This window comes from Antechinus flavipes, chromosome 2 (assembly GCF_016432865.1).
Source record: "Antechinus flavipes isolate AdamAnt ecotype Samford, QLD, Australia chromosome 2, AdamAnt_v2, whole genome shotgun sequence".
NCBI lineage: Eukaryota > Metazoa > Chordata > Mammalia > Dasyuromorphia > Dasyuridae > Antechinus > Antechinus flavipes.
In genome coordinates, this window is record NC_067399.1 from 456,989,805 (window position 1) to 457,011,111 (window position 21,307).

The 21,307-nt window shown below is 35.4% G+C and overlaps 1 protein-coding gene across 2 annotated transcripts in view; it reads right to left on the reverse strand.

Moving 5' to 3' along the window:
* ASTN2 (astrotactin 2) overlaps positions 1-21,307 on the reverse strand; it is a 1,134,072-nt gene that overhangs the window by 374,495 nt on the left and 738,270 nt on the right. For both annotated transcript variants that reach the window (XM_051979519.1, XM_051979520.1), the window contains exon 16: positions 15,493-15,672. In XM_051979519.1, coding sequence (XP_051835479.1) covers positions 15,493-15,672 — 180 coding nt within the window. The remainder of the gene's footprint in view (positions 1-15,492; positions 15,673-21,307) is intronic.

Genomic DNA, 21,307 nt, shown 5'->3' on the forward strand with positions numbered 1-21,307 from the left:
AGCTCCCCAGGTCTCAGAAAGACAAATCCTTAAACAGTTTAGACAGATCAAGAATGGACATTAATTAAAGTATTAATAGCTCAAAGCTCTCATTCTTATTCCCAGCACCATTTATGATGGTTGGGTAGCTATTCTACTAGAGAAGTGAGGAGAATGAAATTGAAGGGTTCTTCCAGCTCTGCATAGGCTTTAAATTTACCTTCCACAATGATTAGTCCTATAACTTTGAAGTCACTTGCCTTTGTTTACTTTAACAAACTCTAGATTTTGCTACTAAGTACAGACAGGATATAACCTATTGCTAGAGGAAGCTTCCATCCTGAGGAAATCAGTTTCTAACATAGCATTTATATTTAGTTTTGTTCTACACTCTCTCCTTTGATCCTCACATTATCATCTCCTGAAAATAGATAAAGGAACTGGTTCAGAGATTCCAAAAAGTGGTTTCCTAAAGTCACAATTGTATCAAAGATTTGATTAGAAACTAGATCTTCTAATTTATTCTAAGGTGAGATTTCCATAAAACCAAATAGCCTCTCATCAAGTTCTTGTATAAAACTGATTGCTTTACAAAAAGATTGTAGGCTGGATTAATGCTATTTTAATCCAACATTTTGATTAAGCAGTTTCTTTGTGCAAAGCTCTGCACTAAGTTCCAATGAACAGAAGACTAAGATATTGTCCCCACTCTGGAGTTTATGATCTAGGCAGGAAGATTAACAACTATAATGCCAAGTAGCACATGATCATTATATTAAAACAAATTCAAACATGGTGCAGTGGGACTTAATGGGAAGGAGAACATGGAGGAAAGCAGCCTTAAGAAAGAAAGAGGTTGGAAAGATGAATAGAATTTTCAGCAGGCCTGAGAGAAGTGAATAAAAGCATAATCCCCAGCCAAGTAATTGATATAAAAGACAGCCTCAAGAAAGATTGGATTTCAAGGACTTGTTTGGGGGGCAGCAGGGATGTAAGGAAATGCAACAGTAAACTCAGCTGAGCTCAAACTCCTAATTAAGAAGGCTTGTGAGGAGGAAGTAAGGGCAGATTTAGAACTTGGCTACAGCTATATATTCTGTAGGGAAGCTTGAACATATTAAACCTGCAGGTTAATTAATTGATTAAAATAATTGGGATAGCTTTTTGAATTTTTGAAGAGGGTAAAAGAAGTCAAGGTAGAAACTTTTTTTTTTTTTAATCACTCATGCTTGGGTTTCCAAATGGGTTTTATACATGACTAGTTTAAAAGATACACACACACACTCAAACACACATAAATGTATGTATGTGTATGTATACATATACATGTACACATACACACAGCATACACATGTGTATGTTCATTAACATTAGTTCAGAAACTAAAAATAGATTCTTATTCTATTTTATGTTCAATTCAGTCTATGCTTAGTAATTCCTAGTCAAAGTAAGCTAAAGTTATTTGGGAGATAAGGTTATTTTCATATGGAAGGGCTGATGAAGTAAATACACATTTGAAATAAATTACTTATAAGATATCTCTTACCAACATGCATTATTGTGGAATGATAGAAAGAGCAGTGTACTTTGTTATCAGAACACTTAGGTTCAAATCCCAATTCTGACACTTAATAGTTTTACAATACCATTCACATTTATATAATGTTTTGAAATTTATAAGGCAGTTTCTTTGCAAAAACTATGTTTAGCCAGCAGTCAAGTATTATTACCCCCATTGTATAGATGAGGAAAAAAGCTCAAATCAGGTGATTGTCCAAGGGATAGATAACTTTTTGTTGGGGGGGAGGGAGAGCTGTCCTCTTGAAGAGGATCAATGGCATCACCAGACTTGGATTTCAAGTGAGGCAGAACTGCAAAGTCATCAGCCTCTTTCCTGCAAAGTTATCAAAGTCCAGTTGTTATGAGCCAGAACTTGAAACAAGGTGATAACTCACTGGAATTGGTAGAAACAATGCTTGAGTTTACACCTTTGAGAATTCACACATTGGAGTTCACAAGTATGGAGATACACAAAACTTTGTAACTTTGTGAATTCACACTCCCATAATCCCACTCTCAGAGGAGGAGTCAACCTTTGAATTCACACCTTTAAGAGATCATATATAAGAAGCTCTTAGAGCTTCAGTCAGTCAATCAGTCAGTGGAGGAGATTGAATTGGAGTTGAGTTAGAGGCAGAAGCTGGAAGAGCCAAAAGACAAGCTGCAAAAGCTCTTGGAACCAAGGAGGGAGAGAGGCCTTTAAGAAAGCTAACTGGGCCCAAGGAAAGAGAGAAATCATGGAAGGAGAAAATAAACGTTTGGATTTTATCAGCTGGCTGCATTTGAAGTGGATTATTACTTTGAACTAAAACTAAGACTGCCTCCAGAAAATCTCCCCAAGAAACCTGCTCCCAAAGAATGATCATATTATACAAAAGAAGAGAACACCACACTCAATGGGAAGACAAAAGCCAAAAGAACTGATAATGGTTTGGTTTATAGTGGGTGATCTTGGCCTTTCTAAACTAAAGTCTTTCCCAGGTATGAATTTATTTGAGGTGATATCAATTCAATGACAGAGATCTATGGATGGCTTGAAACAACTTGTATATTAAGGGTTAGAGGCAGGATTTGAATTCAAGTGTCTCCTGGATGCAAGTGAAGCCTTTTTCTACTTTCCATTATGAAAGCTGAGAAACTCTACACAGTGAGCACCAGTTTCCTCAATATTCCTCCCACCTTCCTCACAGAATTGTGAAGAAAATACTTGGCATGAGTACAAGCTCTCATCATATTAGTAGCTGGTTGCAACTTTATATGTAACACATGACCTAGTTACAATGGGAACTCTAATTTTAAGCGATTCTCACACTGAGACTGATGGTATTTGGAACTAATGGTAAATGATAAATGGAAGGGAATGATGACATCATCCAATCACTTTTGGAGGATGGTGATTCTTTGATGTGACACCCCCTTCTCTAAAGAATCTTGAAATAACTGGACCATACCTCATTGGCATCTCATTGTTCTCCTTTCAATGGACATGTTTCAGGTTTGTGGCATTTTTAGCAATTTTGTCCAGGGTAATTTTCCACAATTTAATTTTTCACATATCATATCATACTTGCCTTCAGCAGCTTGCTCCCTTAGCCCTTATCTATGCAATCAATCCCTTACCTGAGGCCACCTTTAGGTTCTAGGTTACCCACACTTTGGGAATGCTTTCTGCTACAACAGAAAGTTTATAAGAAGCTTCTTATTAGGTTAACTTTGCATTACATGCTTACTGCCATTTCAGCATTTCTTCCCATTTATAAGTTCTTTGTATTGGTTTTTTTGAACCCAGCCCTTACATTTGCCTAAGTTTAAATCCTTTCATAGACACTAATTAGATATGAGACCATAATAGTCATTTAGCCACTCAGTTTCAATTTTCCCATTATTCATATCCTCCAAGATGATGATAATAAAGAAAATTGTTGCAAAAATGAAATGAGATAATATTTGCAAACCCTATGTAATATATGTAAAACATACATAAATTATCACAAGATTTAAAGTACTGTACAAGCATTATTATCATTATCATCATTCCTGCCAGCCGACCTGGACCTCTGTCACTGTCCAATCTAACTCTTCTCTCACTCTTCTTTTTGGTTCTAATATTCTTAAATTCTTACCTTTCCACCCGTTTGTAGAATATGGCTTGTCTTACTCTGTGATAATGAATAACCTATTGCCTGATGAGCAATTGCCCTTCTTTCTCTGACTCCCTTTGTACTTGTCCCACCATCTGGAGCCATTTAGACTTCCAACGAATTAGATGTGGGTAGGTGCTTCACTGAAGATCTTGTATTCCCTGGGGATCAAATGTTTCAGTGAACTATACTGATAGAATCTCCCTTTGGTCCAGGAATTTCTAGGATCATAGAATCTGGAGCTGAAAATTCTTGGAGATTATTTTAGTTCAACCCTTTTATTTTACTTATGAGGAAACAGACCTAGAGAGAGCCTAAGTGCATTTACAAATCTGCTATCTACTACACATGTGATCCTAGGTATTATGAATCAGAGTTTAGAGATTGCTAGGTTAAGGTTACAGTAAGAGGAACTATTGGATTCCCTCAGGATATTTTGGCAAAGTATCTAAGCCCTAAAAGATCTAATAATAACAGTTGACATTTATGTATCATTTGGAGGTTTCCAAAGTGTGTTGCATATATTCTCTCTTTCAATCATCACAACAATGTGAAGTAAATACCATAGTTGAGAAACTGGGACTCAGAAATGTTTCCTTGATCACAAAGCTAATTAAATATAAAAGGTGGGATTCTCAAACCCAGTTCTCTCAGTGCTCATTCTATCATATTGCAATGTTTTGTGGAGGTATTCTGTAGACTCCCAATTTAGGAAAATCCCATACAATGAGGCCAATATAGTTGTAGTTGTATTTTCCAGGAACAGACACCCTCAGTTAATATTAAGGAATTAGTTGTAAAATGCAGATTTGTGAGAGAGGAAATGGTTTGACTAGATGAAAACAACAAAATGCTGGCCACCAATTTCTGGTTAGGAGTCCCTGGTGATGTAACGTAAGATGTTAATTCATTCCTGAGAACTTAATTTTCTTTGCCATCCAGCCCTCCTTGCTGACTCGTGTCCCCCAGGCATCGTATAGTACCCTATACTGGCACAAAAATTGGTATCAGGAGGCCTGGGTTCAAATCTCAGCTTTCAGAAGTAACTTGGACAAGTATAGGACAGGTCACTTTATTTATCTTGTGGCTCAATTTCCTTATTTATAAAACTGGACAAATAATAATTGCAGCACTTATTTCTTAGGGTTACAAAGAACTGACTTTATAGTTAAATATTATATAAATCAGTCATTATTATGCCCTTCAACTTTAATAATAGTACATTAAATTTTGCAAAGTACTTGAGGTCTATGATGTAAGACAAATATTCTTATTTCTGTGATGTAGGTTAGGAAACCAAGACTGTGAGATTGAGTGATTTATCATGATTATATAAGGAGAAAGTGAATTTGAACCTGTCTTCTGTCTCCATTTTTACCACTTTATTTACAATGTCATGCTGTATCCATAAAGAGAAGCCTAAGGAAAACATCTAATTATTTGGGGTTCTGCTCAGGTCATTCGGATGTTTCTCACCACAGGTTTCCTAAGGGGACTTCTCTGTGAATATTACTTATACCTTGAGTATATTCCTCCTTCAGAGATGGATAACTTCTTACCCTCCATATATAATAAGAGTAGCATGTGGAATGGGGAGGAAATTAAAGGTTAGCAATAGAAATTATAAGATCATTCACTGGATATAAATTTATATTTAGTCTAAGGTTTATTGATCTTTATCGTGTCCTAGCTTCCTTTGTCAGTCCAATATGGTCTGGGGAACTCTTCTCAGAACAATGTTTTTAGGTGTATAATATAAAATACATGGGGTTACAAAGAAAACTAATTATATTGAAATATAGTCAAATGTTTTAAAAAATGTTCCCAGACCTTGAGAACTACAGATACAGTCCAAACCTTTCATTTTACCTCATGTCAAGAGATGACATTGGGGTCTCAAGATTCTGCCACAAGAATATAAACCAAGCCAGGATCTAGCAAACTGGAAAAGTCCCAGTGACAGACTGTGCATCTGTCATCCAAAGACCAGCCAAACTAAATTTGGAGCTGTTCATCAGTAGAAGGTTAGCTACTAAGTAATTAAGAGTTCCAGCCACTTCACCTGCCAGTGATTGTCTGCAAAGTAATCATATAAGAAAAGCATCCTGTGTTAGTGGAAGGAGAATCCACATCTATGAGATCACAGAAGTTTTGAAATATTTAATTGGTAGTACTTATAATCAATAACAAGATTGATTATAAATCTTTATTTCTTTCAAACAACTTAAGCCATTTTGTAGACATATTATTCCTCTCCATAACATGGTCTCAAAGTGAAGAGGCAATGAAATCATTATTTTCATTTTACAGATTAGAAAAATGATACTTCAAGATGCTATGACTTTTGTAAGGACATTTCAGGGTAGAGTTTTTGGATTTTATGAATTCACTAGCTATTCACTAGATGACAATGGTGATGACTCAATTATATAACATGTTAAGATTTAAAAAACAGTTTACAATTTAAAGATGATGATGTTAAAATAGCTATGGTTAGTACAGGGTGTTACAAAAGCCTTTGTACCTTAAAACTTAGTTTTAAGTTATTGAAATTATTTATATAGTGTTTAAAAGTTAGAAAATGCTTTTGATAGACTCTATCAAATGATATTCTCTAGACATTCCTGAGGCAGGAATCTAGAGTACTATTGTCCCTACTTTCTGAATTAATAAACTGAAGTCAAGAAGTACAGTCCCAAATGGCTAATAAGTGGAGGTGTTAGGATCCAAACCTAAGCCTTTTTTTCTGTCTCTGAGTTCAGTCTTTTTTTAATTTAATACAAATGATTGAGCTCTTCTGACAGTCCCCTTCCCCTATACTCACAGTTGAATCGCTCAATTTTTTGGAGTTTGGTGAGCAGGAGGATAAACAATCTGCTTGTTCTCAATCTCTCAACCACACATTCAGTTCTTGTCTCTCACTCCTGAGAGGGAAGAAAACTTCCGACTCCCGTGGAACTGAAGGCCTCCCAGGAACGTTCCCTATGGAAAGGAGCCTCTGCATGGGATGTTGGCGGGGGAGGAAACCGGCTGCTAGGAGATGGGCAGCCTGCCAACTAGTGGCCTGCCAGCCATGAAAGCAGCCTGGCAAAGGAGCTGATTACTTTTTATAAGGTGGCATACACAGATTGTAAGATGCAATGGATGGGACCTCTAAACTTATTCCTTATTAGAGAAATGAAAAAGACCAACAGAACATCAATGTGTAAGAGAGATGGAGGTGAGAAAAAGAACAAAATTAGAGTTGCAGGGGCCAGTAGTAAGCCTCAGCTGGAGTATTCCCCCTCTCTCTGTATAGTAAGGAATTACAGAATACAGTTCTTCAAGGAATACCATATATTTGCATTCAAATGACTCTAAGCTTTGTTGGAGAGTCATTTAATGGGAATGGATTCTTACTAGTCATCTAATTAAATTCACTCATTATAGATCAGGGAGTCCAAGGAGTTAAAGTGACTTAGTGGGAACATTACTGACAGAGCAAGAACAGCCCTAATCCATTTCCTCATGATATTTTAGGATTTTTAAGTTAGAAGAGACCTTAGAGTCATCTAATTCCATCTCTTGATTTTATGGATAAGGAAACTAAGACACAGAAAGTTTCACCTTTCCTCAGATCATATGAGCAGACCTAGGATTTGAACCCATATATACTGAATCCACATTTATTACTTTTTCTACTGTAAGCATGTTTGATTTTTTTTTTTAAAGGACTGAGAAAGAGGATTACAGCAGAGAAACTCAAGATTACAGCATTTTGCACTGTTTTCAACTGAAGATCACTGAAGTAATGATAAAACATCTCTGAAATTACACTGTCAATCAGTACAAAGACAGGGTTCAATTTACAGAAACCTTCTATAGAATACATCTATTGTGTAAAGTGAAGTGCACCAGCCCATGTTCAGTCACACACAGGAAATTGGAATTCTTTATTTCCTGCCTGCTACAACTTGATATTCTCTCATAGCGGGATTCTCCAAATTGCTATGTGCAAGATGAATTTTGACACCTCAGAATCAAGATCAGAGCATTACAGAATGCTAGAACTGGTAGGGACCTAAGAGGCCAAATCCTTTTTACAGAGGAGAAAGAAGAAAAGTAACTTACTTATGAATTCAAGTTTATAACTTTGTATTCAAAAGCAAATTTGGAACTCAGAACCTTTGTCACCAAATTTCTAATAGAATGTTTCTACTTAATTTGTACAAAGTCTTAGCTTCATATTTAATTTTTTGTTGTTCAGTCAGTTCAGTTGTGTCCAACTCTTCATGATCCCATTGGGAATTAAGTTAAACATCTATCTATCTAACTATCTATCTATCTATGTGTTATTCTGATTTTGCTTGGTCAGACTGTAGAGGGAACTCCCAAACTCTGAAAATCCTTAAAAGGAGAAAACCTCCTTCAACTCTGCCTCAGTGAGGGGACTCCACCCCAAGCACAAACAGTTTCATCTTTATTATCTGGGTGGGGTCTGCTCAGTCCCGAAATCCATTGAATTCAATTCAAATTCTAGCCCTAGCTGAAATTCAGTGGGGAACCAACCTGGGACTCCACCTATGAGCCCCCTTCAGCTTGTAGCCAAAACCCCCTATTATAAAGGAACCAAACTAAAACCCTCTCTTTGCAGAGGTTCCAAACATGCCAGCTCTATGCTTGGCACCTACAGGAGCTTCTGCCCACTGGAATACTGTTTCTAGTGCCCTTTTCTCTTTACCCTCACCTATTTCCTTACTTTCAATTCCCATAATTAACCTTTTTTTATCAATCTAGGTTTTTGGGTCTGTAAATTCCTTTATAGAGAACTGCTTGCGCTGCTAGAAGTGAGTTCCCCAGAACTCCCAACTCTTGCGCCGAATCCCAAGGGATGCAGGGAAGCCAAACCTACCCTATACCCTGAACCTGCCACTAGACTCATTTAACTCCCTGACCACCAGAAACCCTTGTTTCATTTGGGTACCCCAAATCTAAATCTCATCAAGACTACATCTGGAGTAATGTGTTCATTTCTAAAAGCCACATGGTATAGGAAAAATTGTTGGCGAGCTGGACATCCTTCATAAAGCTCACCAACATGAGGTAATTCAAAAACATAGACTATGAGAATCTTAGCATTCTGAAGAAACTTTGGAGAAGGATGTTTATGCTGGAAAAGTGAAGGCCCACGGAGACATTATAATTGCTACATGGAAGAGAGTTTAATCTTATTCTGTTTGGCATTAGGACTAGGCAGTCCTAGGATCAATGGGTGGAACACATTTTGACTTCTAAGCAATTAGAGCTGTCCAAAAGCAAAAAAATTATACCTCAGAAAGTAGTAACTTTTCCTTCATTTGAGGTGTTCAGGCAGAGGCTAGAATTGTGTAAAAGGAATCCTTTTGAGAATATGGGCTAAACTAGATTACTTCTGAGTTCCTTCCTAACTGAAATTTCTGTAATGAACTATACTGAAGTGGATATTGGAACAGTGAATTCTCTGCTACTGGAAGTGTACATGCAGAAATTTGAAGGCAGTTGTTGGGGGTGGTATAGGATTCCCATTCAGGTGCCTCTATATCCTCTGAGCTCCTTTGTAAACTCTGAGATTCTATGATCCTGTGAAAATAACTACAGCCCTGACATATTTGGTTTGGGCTCTGTGATTATAATGATAACACGGCATAAAGGTCTTCAAAAGGTTAGCAAGATGACTAAACTTTGCAAAGGATGAGACCTTGTTTTGGGGGAATTCTTACTCTACCACATGCAGATATGTAAGATGTACAAAAATACCAATACCATGCATGTATCTGCATATAATTTGCATACATTTTGCATATGTCAACATGGTTTTTGCAGCCTATTTTTTCATACAATTTAAGTTTAAATTCTTATTACTACCTGGAAGGTCATTAGTTGATTTACTTATCTTCTATCTTTCTTGCCCACTGACTCTCACTGACCCAAGTTCACTACATCAGAAATGTATAACACTGAGAGAAAAGAATCTAAGAAATGATGTAAAACAAAACAAAAAACTCAAATATCACCTGAAACAATAAATTTCAGGCAAAGGTATGGGGGAAGAGATTGAGTTGAGTGATTAGTGGGCCAAGAATGTCTGCTTCCCTCAGTATTGCTCACCAACAAAGGAAGCTTTAATTCCATACATTACATTTCCTTAGCCCTCTCAAATCAAAAGAGGCCAAAGTCAGAATCATTAAGGAAAATGACTGTTAGATTTGAAGATATAACCTAAAGTAGAGCTCCTTAAAATTTGCGTATATGTGGTATGTCCTCGTGTGTGTGTGTGTGTGTGTATGTGTGTGTGTGTATGAACATATATATATATGTCTCTCTGTATGTTCTATATCCCTTTGACATCCTGGACCCTTTTCAGAATGTTTCTGAAAGCTTAAAGTAAAATACACAGGATCACAAAGGAAAACAATTATATTAAAATACAGTATGCCCCCTTTTCTATCAATACCTACCTACCTACCTGTCTGTCTGACTAAACAATTTCCTCAATCATAGGTTAAGAACCCTGACAAAAAGAATTCTCTATTATTCTTCATTAACATTTATGAGGAATGGACTGGGAAGTTCGGCAGATGGGAACAATCTAAAATTGGGAAATTTTTTTTTCTATTTTCATCTAGGAGAAATGATAGTCTTGTGGAAGTATGTATGTTTAATTAATTATATACTGTCCTGTCTTTTCCAGTTGCTGAAGAAGTTGGCTGTATCTATTGATGCTGTCTTAATCAACCATTAGATTATGCCAGACCCTCAACAAAAGTCATCTGTGTTTTGTTCTATCTTTCAATTCCACAGTAAGTTTTCTGAGAGAAGCTACAAGAATGCAAGTCCTGGAAGTCAGAAATCCAAATTTGAGACCTTGCCATTTATTAGATGGCTGATATCTGAGAAATCATTGTACTTTTCTGAGTCTATTTTCTAAGTTATAAAACTCCTTGTTTTTCAAGGACTATAATGTCATCTATCTAATGTACTACCTAATATCCTGGATCTGTTCTAAAGAAGCATGGAGATAATGACTGTAAAGGTTTGTTTTTGTTTTTTTTTTAATCTAAAGATATGTATAAATATTGGCTATTATTGTGATGAAGATGATGGTGTCCCTTAACTTCCCTTATCCAAGATTCTTCACCTATAATAAGAACGGGTTGAATTAAATGATCCTCAATATCCCTTTCTGTTCTGAAATCTTTGCTACCATGATTGTCTTTCTAATTGTCATAACTTCTTCCACTTTCTCTCCCAGGAACTATCAAATGACCTTTTGTATGGAATAGGCATTTAATAAATGTTTGTTAAATGAATGAATGACTCCTAAAATAGCAAATTAGAATAATTTATATTCCTTTCTTGACCACCATCTGAAGCTTTATTTTCAAAATTCTTCCTGGTTTGTCCTTAGCAGTTTAAATTTTTGTTTTATCAGAACTAATCTTTGCTAGCAAAATTAACTATATATCGGAAGTTCCAGAACTTAATCCTTTTCTAAGTCCAATTCACTGATCTTGGAATAGGACTTCCAGGAAAGTTTCTCAAGGTCAATGTTTCTCCTTGAAAGAAGGATTATGTTTTGCCCTTTCCTTTGCTTCTGTCCCAGTGCTGACTTTGAAACAGCCCTAACTTTATCAACACTGGTTGGTGAATGTTCCATCCCACATGGAAAACTGCACTGCAATTCAAATGGAAATGTAGGAATTCATTCTTTGGGACAGGCTTGGGAAATTATAAGAGAGATAAAATAGTTTTTTAAAAGTAGTGACAGACATTTATTTGAAAAGATATGCAGCTGATTTTCTGCTGGAGGCTCAAGAGTATGACAGAATGCTGCAGTAGAATGCTGTTTTGCAAAAAAATTATGAAGTACTCAGCTCTCTACAGTTTGAAAACAATGAGTATAAACACATATACACATACACACACATACATACATACAAATTCTCCCTGTCTCTCTATCATTATCTATCTCTAGTGTTATCTCTGTCTTTTCTTTGCTCCACTCTGTTACCAAATGTCTCTTTTTTGCTTTTTTCTTATCCTTTGTCTCTCTTGCTTTTTGCCTTTGTCTTCTCATTCTCTCCTTAAGCTCTTTCAAATGCAGCAATAAGATCTTTTGCAGACACCTGGCAAAACAAAGATCCTGGAACATTCTTCCACTGGAAAAATCTTGATAATTACTTTCTCCAAAAGAAAGGAGTTGAAACTTCAGAATACCTAAATAGTTGGTTAATTTGAGTATATTCAGCCTCATCCTCCACCAGTAGTGAATATATGGTGTAGAAGGGCCAAAAAGGAGAACTCTTTATGTCCTTCTAATAGATATGTCCCAATTATATCACTGTGGGGGTTTAAAGATAGGTTAATGGTGTGGTTTTCATGAATCAGCAGTTGAAATTTAGAAGTACTGAGTAGAATAAGATCAATAGAAAGAAGTCTTCTTGGGGACTCAGTATCAACAAGATAAAGGAATTCAGACTTGGAGAGGACTTTAAAGATCATTTAATTCAACTTTATCATTTTATGAATGAGAAAACAGAATTCTAGAGAGGTTTACCAATTTACATAGGTAAAGAATTCAAACTCAGGTTTTAACTCTAAATTCAGTGTTTTTCTACTCATAATTGCTAATGGAAACAGCATACATGGTCAAGCCAAGTTGTATAATCAGAACGATTTTTCTCCTGTGTTCCTAGATGCCACAAGCTTTTCACCTACCCTGACCACCCACCCCAGAGGAAATCAGCTGATAATCTCATACATACATACTGATGTTTGGGTTCCTTTATATGCTATTCCTTCTGGGGATTTGAGTTTTTTAAAAAGTAGCTAAAAAAGAGGATACTGTTTATTCAAAGGGATAAATTTGTAATGGTAAATCTTCATTCATTAGTAGCAAGGAGAAGGGGATCATTTCAGCTAGAGGAAGTCTGACAGATAACCATTGATTACACTATATGTGTCAGGATTTGTTTTCATAGATTCATAGCTATCCAACAACTAGATGGCACAATGGATAGCTCACTGCACTTAGGAAAACTCATCTTCTTGAGTTCAAATCTGGGCTCAGACATTTACTAGCTGTGTGGATCCTAGGCAAGTCACTTAACAGTGCCTCACTTTCCTCATCTGAAAAATGACATCAAGAAGGAAATAGTAAACTACTCCAGTGTCTGCCAAGAACACCCCAAGCAGGGTCATAAAGAATATTTTTAATGTCTCTTCTAGCTCTTATTGTTGTTGTTCAGTTGTTTTCAATCATGTCCAATTCTTCATGACTATTACAGAGGACTAAGGCTTAGAAAGGACACTTGTCCAAGGTCACACATAAAGTGGCAGATTTCCTGATTCATAGACCAATGTTCTTTCTACTCTTTTCAGCCAAACTTATTCTCCTCAAAATGCTATCTTAAATTCAGGATTTACTTTTTTTCAAATTAAGATTCTTCTAAGAATGACTGTGTATGTTTGTAGGTGAAGGGAATAGGGAGAAGAAGAGAATTAGTGGTAGCAGTGTAATTAGAGAAGCACAGCAAAGGAGGTTAAGATAGCTAAAGAGGAGGAGGAAAAAATCTAAGAAATGTCTCAGCTCTGAACAGGAGTGAGACAAATACACTCCTGGATGGCTACAGTGAAAACATAGTTTTTATAAACATAACCTAATTGTATTACTTCAAAGTCCTGAAGTTTATTGCCTTGTTTAATGATGTGTCTCGTTATTTATAGTGTAGCTCAATGAGTCTTCTATTGATTTAATACACTTCTTTAAAGACTGTCATTGTCACAGCTATAAAATGAAGCTATTCACAGACAGCTCAATTATGTGTCACACTTCTATAAACCTCTCCAAGTCACCCATAGCTTTCAGGGATGCAGGATATAGAGGATGGGGGGGGGGTAGGGAGAAGGAAAGGAGTGCCATTGACCTTGGATAGGGAAATAATCTGATTTCAGGTAGTATTTGTTTCCAAAGGCCAATTCTGAGTGTGAATTGTTGGCGACTTAGTGTGTATAGGGAGAAAGGGGAAAATCTGGAGTTTTGAGATACAATGTCAAACTAAATCAGGCTAGGAACATTATTTATAATCCTCCCCTGGCTCCCACAAGCCATAGAAGAACTCTCCTTATAGCTAATAATGACAACTCATATATCTCTAGTAATTCTAAACTTAGCATCTTTCTCATAATCCTTTAAGGCAGAAATGTTAGTTATTATGTCCATACTACAGATGAAGACACAGAGCTAGTGATTTGTATAGTTATACAGTACCATTTAAGATGTCAAGCCAGATCTCCCTTTAATCTGAGTCTGGTACTCTTTCCACTATGTTAATAATTATCTGCTTTTCCCATTAAATTGTAATCTCTTTGAGGGCAGGGACTAACTTTTGCCTTGTTTTGTATCCTGAGCACTTAGCATAGTGCCTGATACATAGTTGGTTTATTGACTGACTGAATTGTTATTAAATTCATTATTACAAAATGACTAAATTTTTCTAAGGTATCATCCCATAATTTATCTCATCTGCTTCAATTCACTCACTTCTCCAATTCAACCTGCACACTTCACAGAAAATAATTTTCCTGATGTATACATCTGACCCTGTGATTCTTCTACTTAAGCAATTCCAGTGGCTTCCCAATGCCTCTTATATAAAATATTAAACTCCTCTATTCACCTTTTAAAGTCCTATACAACCTAGTTCCAACTTATCTTTTAAGCCTCTTATGCTTTAAAATCTTGTCAAACAATCCTTCCCTCTGTTCCTGACATAAGATATTGAATCTAATTTCCATGCTTTTACAGTGGCCATCACTCTCCCTGGAAGGCCCTCTCTCCTTACCTCATATGGAGCCCTTCTCTTCCTTTAAAATGTAGCTCAAGCACCATTGCTGACATTAGTAAAGACTTTCCTGATCCCCTTATATGCTGATATTCTTCCTCTCAAAAAACCTTATACTTCCCTCCTTTGTGTATTTGTGTATATTTGCATCTATTAAGTTTTTGCACACTCCACCCCCTCTCTCCATCTGTGTGTGTATAGTTATTTTTCATCTCAGTTCTTTTCTAAGGGAACTTAGTTGTGTGTGTGTGTGTGTGTGTGTGTGTGTGTGTGTGTGTGTGTGTGTGTGAAATAGAATTCAGAAGAGAAAGGTATCAATGAAATCCATTTTGCCACATCCAGATAAAACCATGAGCAGAATTCAGATGAAATAGGAGAGTAGTATAAATACATTAGAGAAGTTGCAAAGATGTTAGGACTAGATATCTTCTTTCTTGGGGAGCCTAAGACAGAACTCAGAGCATGTTAGAATTGGTAATATTTATCTAGATTAAGTCCTTCATTTTAGAGGTGAGAAAACAGACCCAGAAAAATTAAGTAAGCTTCCCAAATCAGGCAGTTAATCAGTAATAGGACATGAACTAGAAAAGAACTGGAAATCATTATACTTGTGCACAAACACATAAAAGAGTTGAATTGAGCAATACTAGAAGGTACCTAAGTGATCACCTACTCCAAGTTCCTTATTTTACAAATGAGAAAACTGAAGTCCAGAGAGAGAAAGTGACTTAGTTGAAGTCATACAGATGGGAAAGCAATGATTACTGTTCTTTCCTCTAAGCCATTTCTTCCTAAATCTTCCCCTTTCTCTAATCTTTTTTGAGGTCATATTTCCCCAAACTTATTTAAGTAAATGGGCCAGTAGGCTGTGGTAGAACACAAAGGCAACCCAGGAAGGAGCTCACATTCCTTTTTCCTGGACCCTGCCATATGTTCAGAGCTCACCTTACCTTTCTGATACTGGAGCCATAGTTGCTGTTGGACTTTCTTGCTGGGGAAATGGATGATGCAGGTGAGTTCAGAGCCATACAAGGCTTCCGCAATATAGTGTGAACCATAATGCTGGATGAAGGAGAGCAATTCTTCCCGGCTGCTCTCTTTGTCGAGAATCTTCAGGATGTTGGTGAACCCTGAACAAGGAGATAAGCACATAAGAGCAAACAGGTCAGAGCCAGCGGACCAGTGAGATGTTGACTGTGAACAAATTAAGTTCCAGTAGACATTTAACTATTATCCCTATGAAAGACAGTAAATGAAAAAGACTTCACTCATTTTTTGTTACTGAAGAGGCATTAATTAAGCTTCTATTATATGCAAAGTACCATAAAGCCAAAAATGCCAGGAATAAAGAGGAGATAAGTTTGGATGAAATGAAAGTCTCTCTTCTCAAAGAACTAGTAGGGAGATACTAATGTTCAAACACAGGTAAAAAGCAATGTAAAACAATGTGAAGCAACATGATTTAGTAGAAAGAGTGATGGATTGGAGCCTCAGGACCTGGGTTCAGATCTTTACTCTGCTACTTAGTACTTACTACTCTTCTACCTCTAAATTCTATGAGACTAAAAGTACATTTGAGTTTTAAAACAAAATATGAAATAGTGTTCAAAGATTAAGGTCATTACTGACTAATGGAAAGACGGCTGTGAATACTATCCTTATTCTCTCAGTCAACTAAGTGTAAGATCTCAGTCACATCTGACTTTTGTATCTCCCACATATAATAATTTATCACAGGCTACTAATCCTTCCTTGGGAATGTTTTCAGCATCCATGCTCTCCTCTTCATATGCAATACTATCACCTTATAGCAATAACACCACAAATAATTTTCATTTTTTGGGCCCAGACATTCATGAATAAACATTTATTAAGCATCTACTCTGTGGCAGACACTAAGATAAATGTGACTTTTACTAATATAATAAATTCCTGATTAGAAGATTCCTTTACCAATTCATATTGGAAATTCATCTATGACTTATAATCTTGAGACTGACTTAGGATGCAGGGAAGTTAAATGACTCATCTAAGATCTTTTGTAATTATTTTTTTTTAAATGACAGCATTTTATTTTCAAAATATATTCAAAGATTTTTTCAACGTTCACTCTTGCAAAACCTTATATTTCAATTTTTTTCTCCCTCCCTTCCTCTCACTCCCTCTCCTAGACAGAAGGAATCCAATATATGTTAAACATACAATTCTTCTATAAATATTTTCACATTTATCATGCTGCACAAGAAAAATCAGATAAAAAAGAAAAAAAGAGAAAGAAAACAAACAAGGAAACAACAAAAAAGGTGAAAATACTATATTGTGATCCACATTCAATCCCCACAGTCCTCTCTCTGGGTACAGATGGCTCTCTCCAACAAGTCTATTGGAATTGGCTTGAGTCACCTCATTGTTAAAAAGAGCCAAATCTATCACAGTTGATTATCACATAATCCTGTTGCTGTGTACAATGATCTGGTTTTTTTACTTTACTTAGCATCAGTTTATGCAAGTCTCTCCGGGCCTCTCTGAAATCAGTCTGATATATATATTTTTAATAAAACAATAATATTCTATAACATTCATATACCATAACTTGTTTAGCCACTACAAAGTTTCTAGTTCCTTGTCACTACAAAAAGGGTTGCTATGAACATTTTTGCACATGTGGGTCCTTTTTTCTTTCTTAATGATCTCTTTGGGATACAGGCCCAGTGGAAACACTGCTGGGTCAAAGGGTATGCACAGTTTGATAGCCTTTTGGACATAGTTCCAAAATGCTCTCAAAAATGGTTGGATAAGTTCACAACTCCACCAGCAATGTATTAGTGTCCCAATTTCTGTGCTTCCCTTCCAGCATTTATCATTATCTTTTCCTGTCATCTTAGCCAATCTGAGAGGTATATAGTAGTACCTGCAATTGTCTTAATTTGCATTTCTCTGATCAAGAATGATTTGGAGCATTTTTTCATATGACTAGTGATGGTTTTAATTTCTTCATTTAGAAATTATCTGTTCCTATCTTTTGATCATTTATCAATTGGAGAATGGCTTGTATTCTTATAAATTTGAGTCAATTCTCGATATATTTTAAAAATAAATGATCAGAACCTTTGGATGTAAATCCCTGCGCCTCCTCCTCCCCCCCCCAAAGTTTACTGCTTCCTTTCTAATCTTGTCTACATTGGTTTTGTTTGCACAAAAAACTTTTTAACTTAATATAATCAAAATTATCCATTTTGTATCATATAAGGTACTATATTTCTTCTTTGGTTATATGTTCTTTCCTTCTCCACAGATCTGAGAGGTAGACTATCCTTTGTTCTTCTAATTTGCTTATAGTATCACTCTTTATGTCTAAATCATAAATCCATTTCGAACTTATTTTGGTATAGGGTGTTAGGTATTGATCAATGTCCAGTTTCTGCCATACTATTTTCTAATTTTCCCTGAAATTTTTGTCAAATAGTGAGTTCTTTTCCCAGAAGCTGGGGTTTTTGGATTTATCATACATTAGATTACTATAATCATTAACTATTTTATCTTGTTAATCTAACCTATTCCACTGATCAACTACTCTATTTTTTAGCCAGTAACAAATGGTTTTGATGACTGCTGCTTTATAATATAGTTTAGGTCTGGTAAAACTGGGCTACTTTATTTGCATTTTTTCATGAATTCTCTTGAAATTCTTCACATTTTTTCTTCCAGATGAACTTTGTTATTTTTTTTCTAGCTCTGTAATTTCTTAGCATTTTGATTGGTATGGCACTGAATAAGTAGATTAATTTAGGTAGAATTGTCATTTTTATTATATTAGCTCAGCCTAACCATGAGCACTCAATATTCTTCCAATTGATTAAATCTGACTTTATTTGTGGGAAAGTGTTTTGTAATTATGTTCTATAGTTCCTGATTTTGTCTTGGCAGGTATACTCCCAAGTATTTTATGTTATCTACAATTATTTTAATTGGATTTCTCTTTGTATCTTTTGCTGCCGGACTTTGTTGGTAACATATAGAAATGCTGATGATTTATGTGGATTTAATTTGCATCCTGCAACTTTGCTAAAGTTGTTATTGTTTCTAGTAATTTTTTTTGTTGATTCTCTAAATTATCTAAATATACCATCATATAATCTGCAAAGAGAGACAATTTTGTTCCTCTTTACCTACTCTAATTCCTTTAATTTCTTTTTCTTTTCTTATTGCTAAAGATAACATTTGTAATACAATATTGAATAGCTATAGTCATAGTGAGCAACCTTGTTTTACTCCTGATTTTACTGAGAATGCTTCAAGTTTATCCCTATTACATATGATTATTGGTTATGGTTTTAAGTAAATGTTACTGATTTTTTTTTTTTTTTTTTTGCTGAGGCAATTGGGGTTAAGTCACTTGCCCAGGGTCACACAGCTAGGAAGTATTAAGTGTCTGCGACCAGATTTGAACTCAGATCCTCTTGACTTCAGGGCCGGTGCTCTATTCACTGCAGCACCTAGTTGCCCCCCACCCCACTACTGATCATTTTAAAGAAAACTCCATTTATTCTTATCAATATTTGCTAATATTGAACTTGCCCTGCATTCCTGGTATAAATCCTACATATCATGATGTATTATTCTGGTGATAACTTGCTGTAATCCTTTTGCTAATATTTTATTTAAGATTTTTGCATAAATATTTTGCAATCAATTCATTAGGGAATTTTCTTTCTCTGTTTTGACCCTACCTGGTTTAAATATCAGGACAATATTCCTTTCCCCCCTATTTTTCCAAATAGTTTGCACAGTATTGGAGTTAATTGATTTTTAAATGTTTGGTAAAATTCACTTGTAAATCTATCTGGCCCTGGAGATTTTTTTCTTAAGGAATTAATTAAAAGCTTGTTCATTTTCTTTTTCTAAAATGGGACTATTTAAATAATTTATTTCCTCCTCTGTTAATATGTATTTTTTAAGGATTCATCCATTTCACTTAGATTATCAAATTTATTGGCACACAATTGGACAAAATAGCTCCCAATTATTGCTCTAATTTCTTCTCCATTGGTGTAATTTTCATCCTTTTATTTTTGATAGCAATTTGATTTTTTTTCCTTTTTCTAATAAAATCAACTAAAGGTTTATTTATTTTGTTGTTTTTTTCATAAAACCAACTCAGTTTTATTTATTAGTTCAATAGTTTTCTTATTTTCAATTTTATTAATTTCTCTTTATTTTTAGAATTTCATATTTGATATTTAATTAAGGGGCTTAATTTGTTCCTTTTGTAGCTTTTTTTAGTTACATGTCCAATTAATTGATTTTCTCTTTTTCTGTTTTATGCAAGTAAACATCTAGAAATATAAAATTTCTCCTAAGAACTGCTTTGGTTGTATCCCATACATTTTGGTATGCTATCTCATTATTGTCATTTTCTTGGTTGAGATTATCAATTGTACCTATGATTTGTTGTTTTACCCACTTACTCTTTAGGATTAGATTATTTAGCTTTCAATTAATTTTTGGAATATTTTTCCTGACCTTTTATTTATTATTTATTACATGTATTTTTACTGTATTATGATCTGAAAAAGATGTATTTCCTATTTCTACCTTTATGCATTTGATTTTGAGGTTTTTATACTCTAATGCATGGTCAATTTTTTTGTGTAGGTTCCCTGTATCACTGAGAAAAAATTCATTCCTGTCTGTCCCCATTTGATTTTCTCCAAAAGTCTATCATACCTAACTTTTCTAAAATGCTATTTACTTCCTTTACTTCTTTCTTATTTATTTTGTGGTTTGATTTATCTTTTTCTGATAGAGTAAATGAGATCCCCTACCAGTATAGTTTTGCTATCTATTTCTTCTTGCAGCTAGCTCTCAACTTCTCCTCTAGGAATTTGGATGCTTATTGATATTACTTCATGATCTATGATATCCATTAGTAAGATCTAGTTTCCTTTCTTATATCTTTTAACTGGATGTATTTTTACTTTTGCTTGGCCTGAGATCAGGATCCCTACCCTTACTTTTTTTATTTTAGCTGAAGCATAATAGCTTCTGCTCTAGCTTTGTACCTTTACTCTGTATCTATAAATCTGCTTTAAATATGTTTCTTGTAAACAACATATTGTAGGATTCTGGCTTTAATCCAGTCTGCTATCCCCATATGTTTTATGGGAGAGTTCATCCCATTCACATTCACAGTTAAAATTACTAACTCTCTTTTCTAAGATCTTATAGTTAGTACATGTCAGAGTTAAAGTGTTACTGACTTCAGACATCACCCTTTACTATGCTGTAATGCCTTTTGACTGATATTTATGTGATACTTTAAGGTTTTCTTTTTTTTTTTTTTTCAATATATTTTTTTTTTTTTTTTGCTGAGGCAATCGGGGTCAAGTGACTTGCCCAGGGTCACACAGCCAGGAAGTATTAAGTGTCTGAGGTCAGATTTGAACTCAGGTCCAGTTGAATTCAGGACTAGTGCTCTATCCACTGCGCCACCTAGCTGCCCCTACTTTAAGGTTTTCAAAGGGCTATGTAATCCTCCTTCTCCTCCTGTATACATCTCCTCTTATTGTTACCCCTCATTTTACAGATGGGAAAGCAATTTCTCTATGTCACATAGCTAATGTCACATCCCAGCTTTGAATTCAGATCTTCCTGACTCCATAAGCAACACTCTATGCAGTATGCTATGCTTCCTCTCATTACCTGACATGGTAACAACATTTTAATAGGTATCTTCTCCAAATATGTTCTATGATCTACTAACAA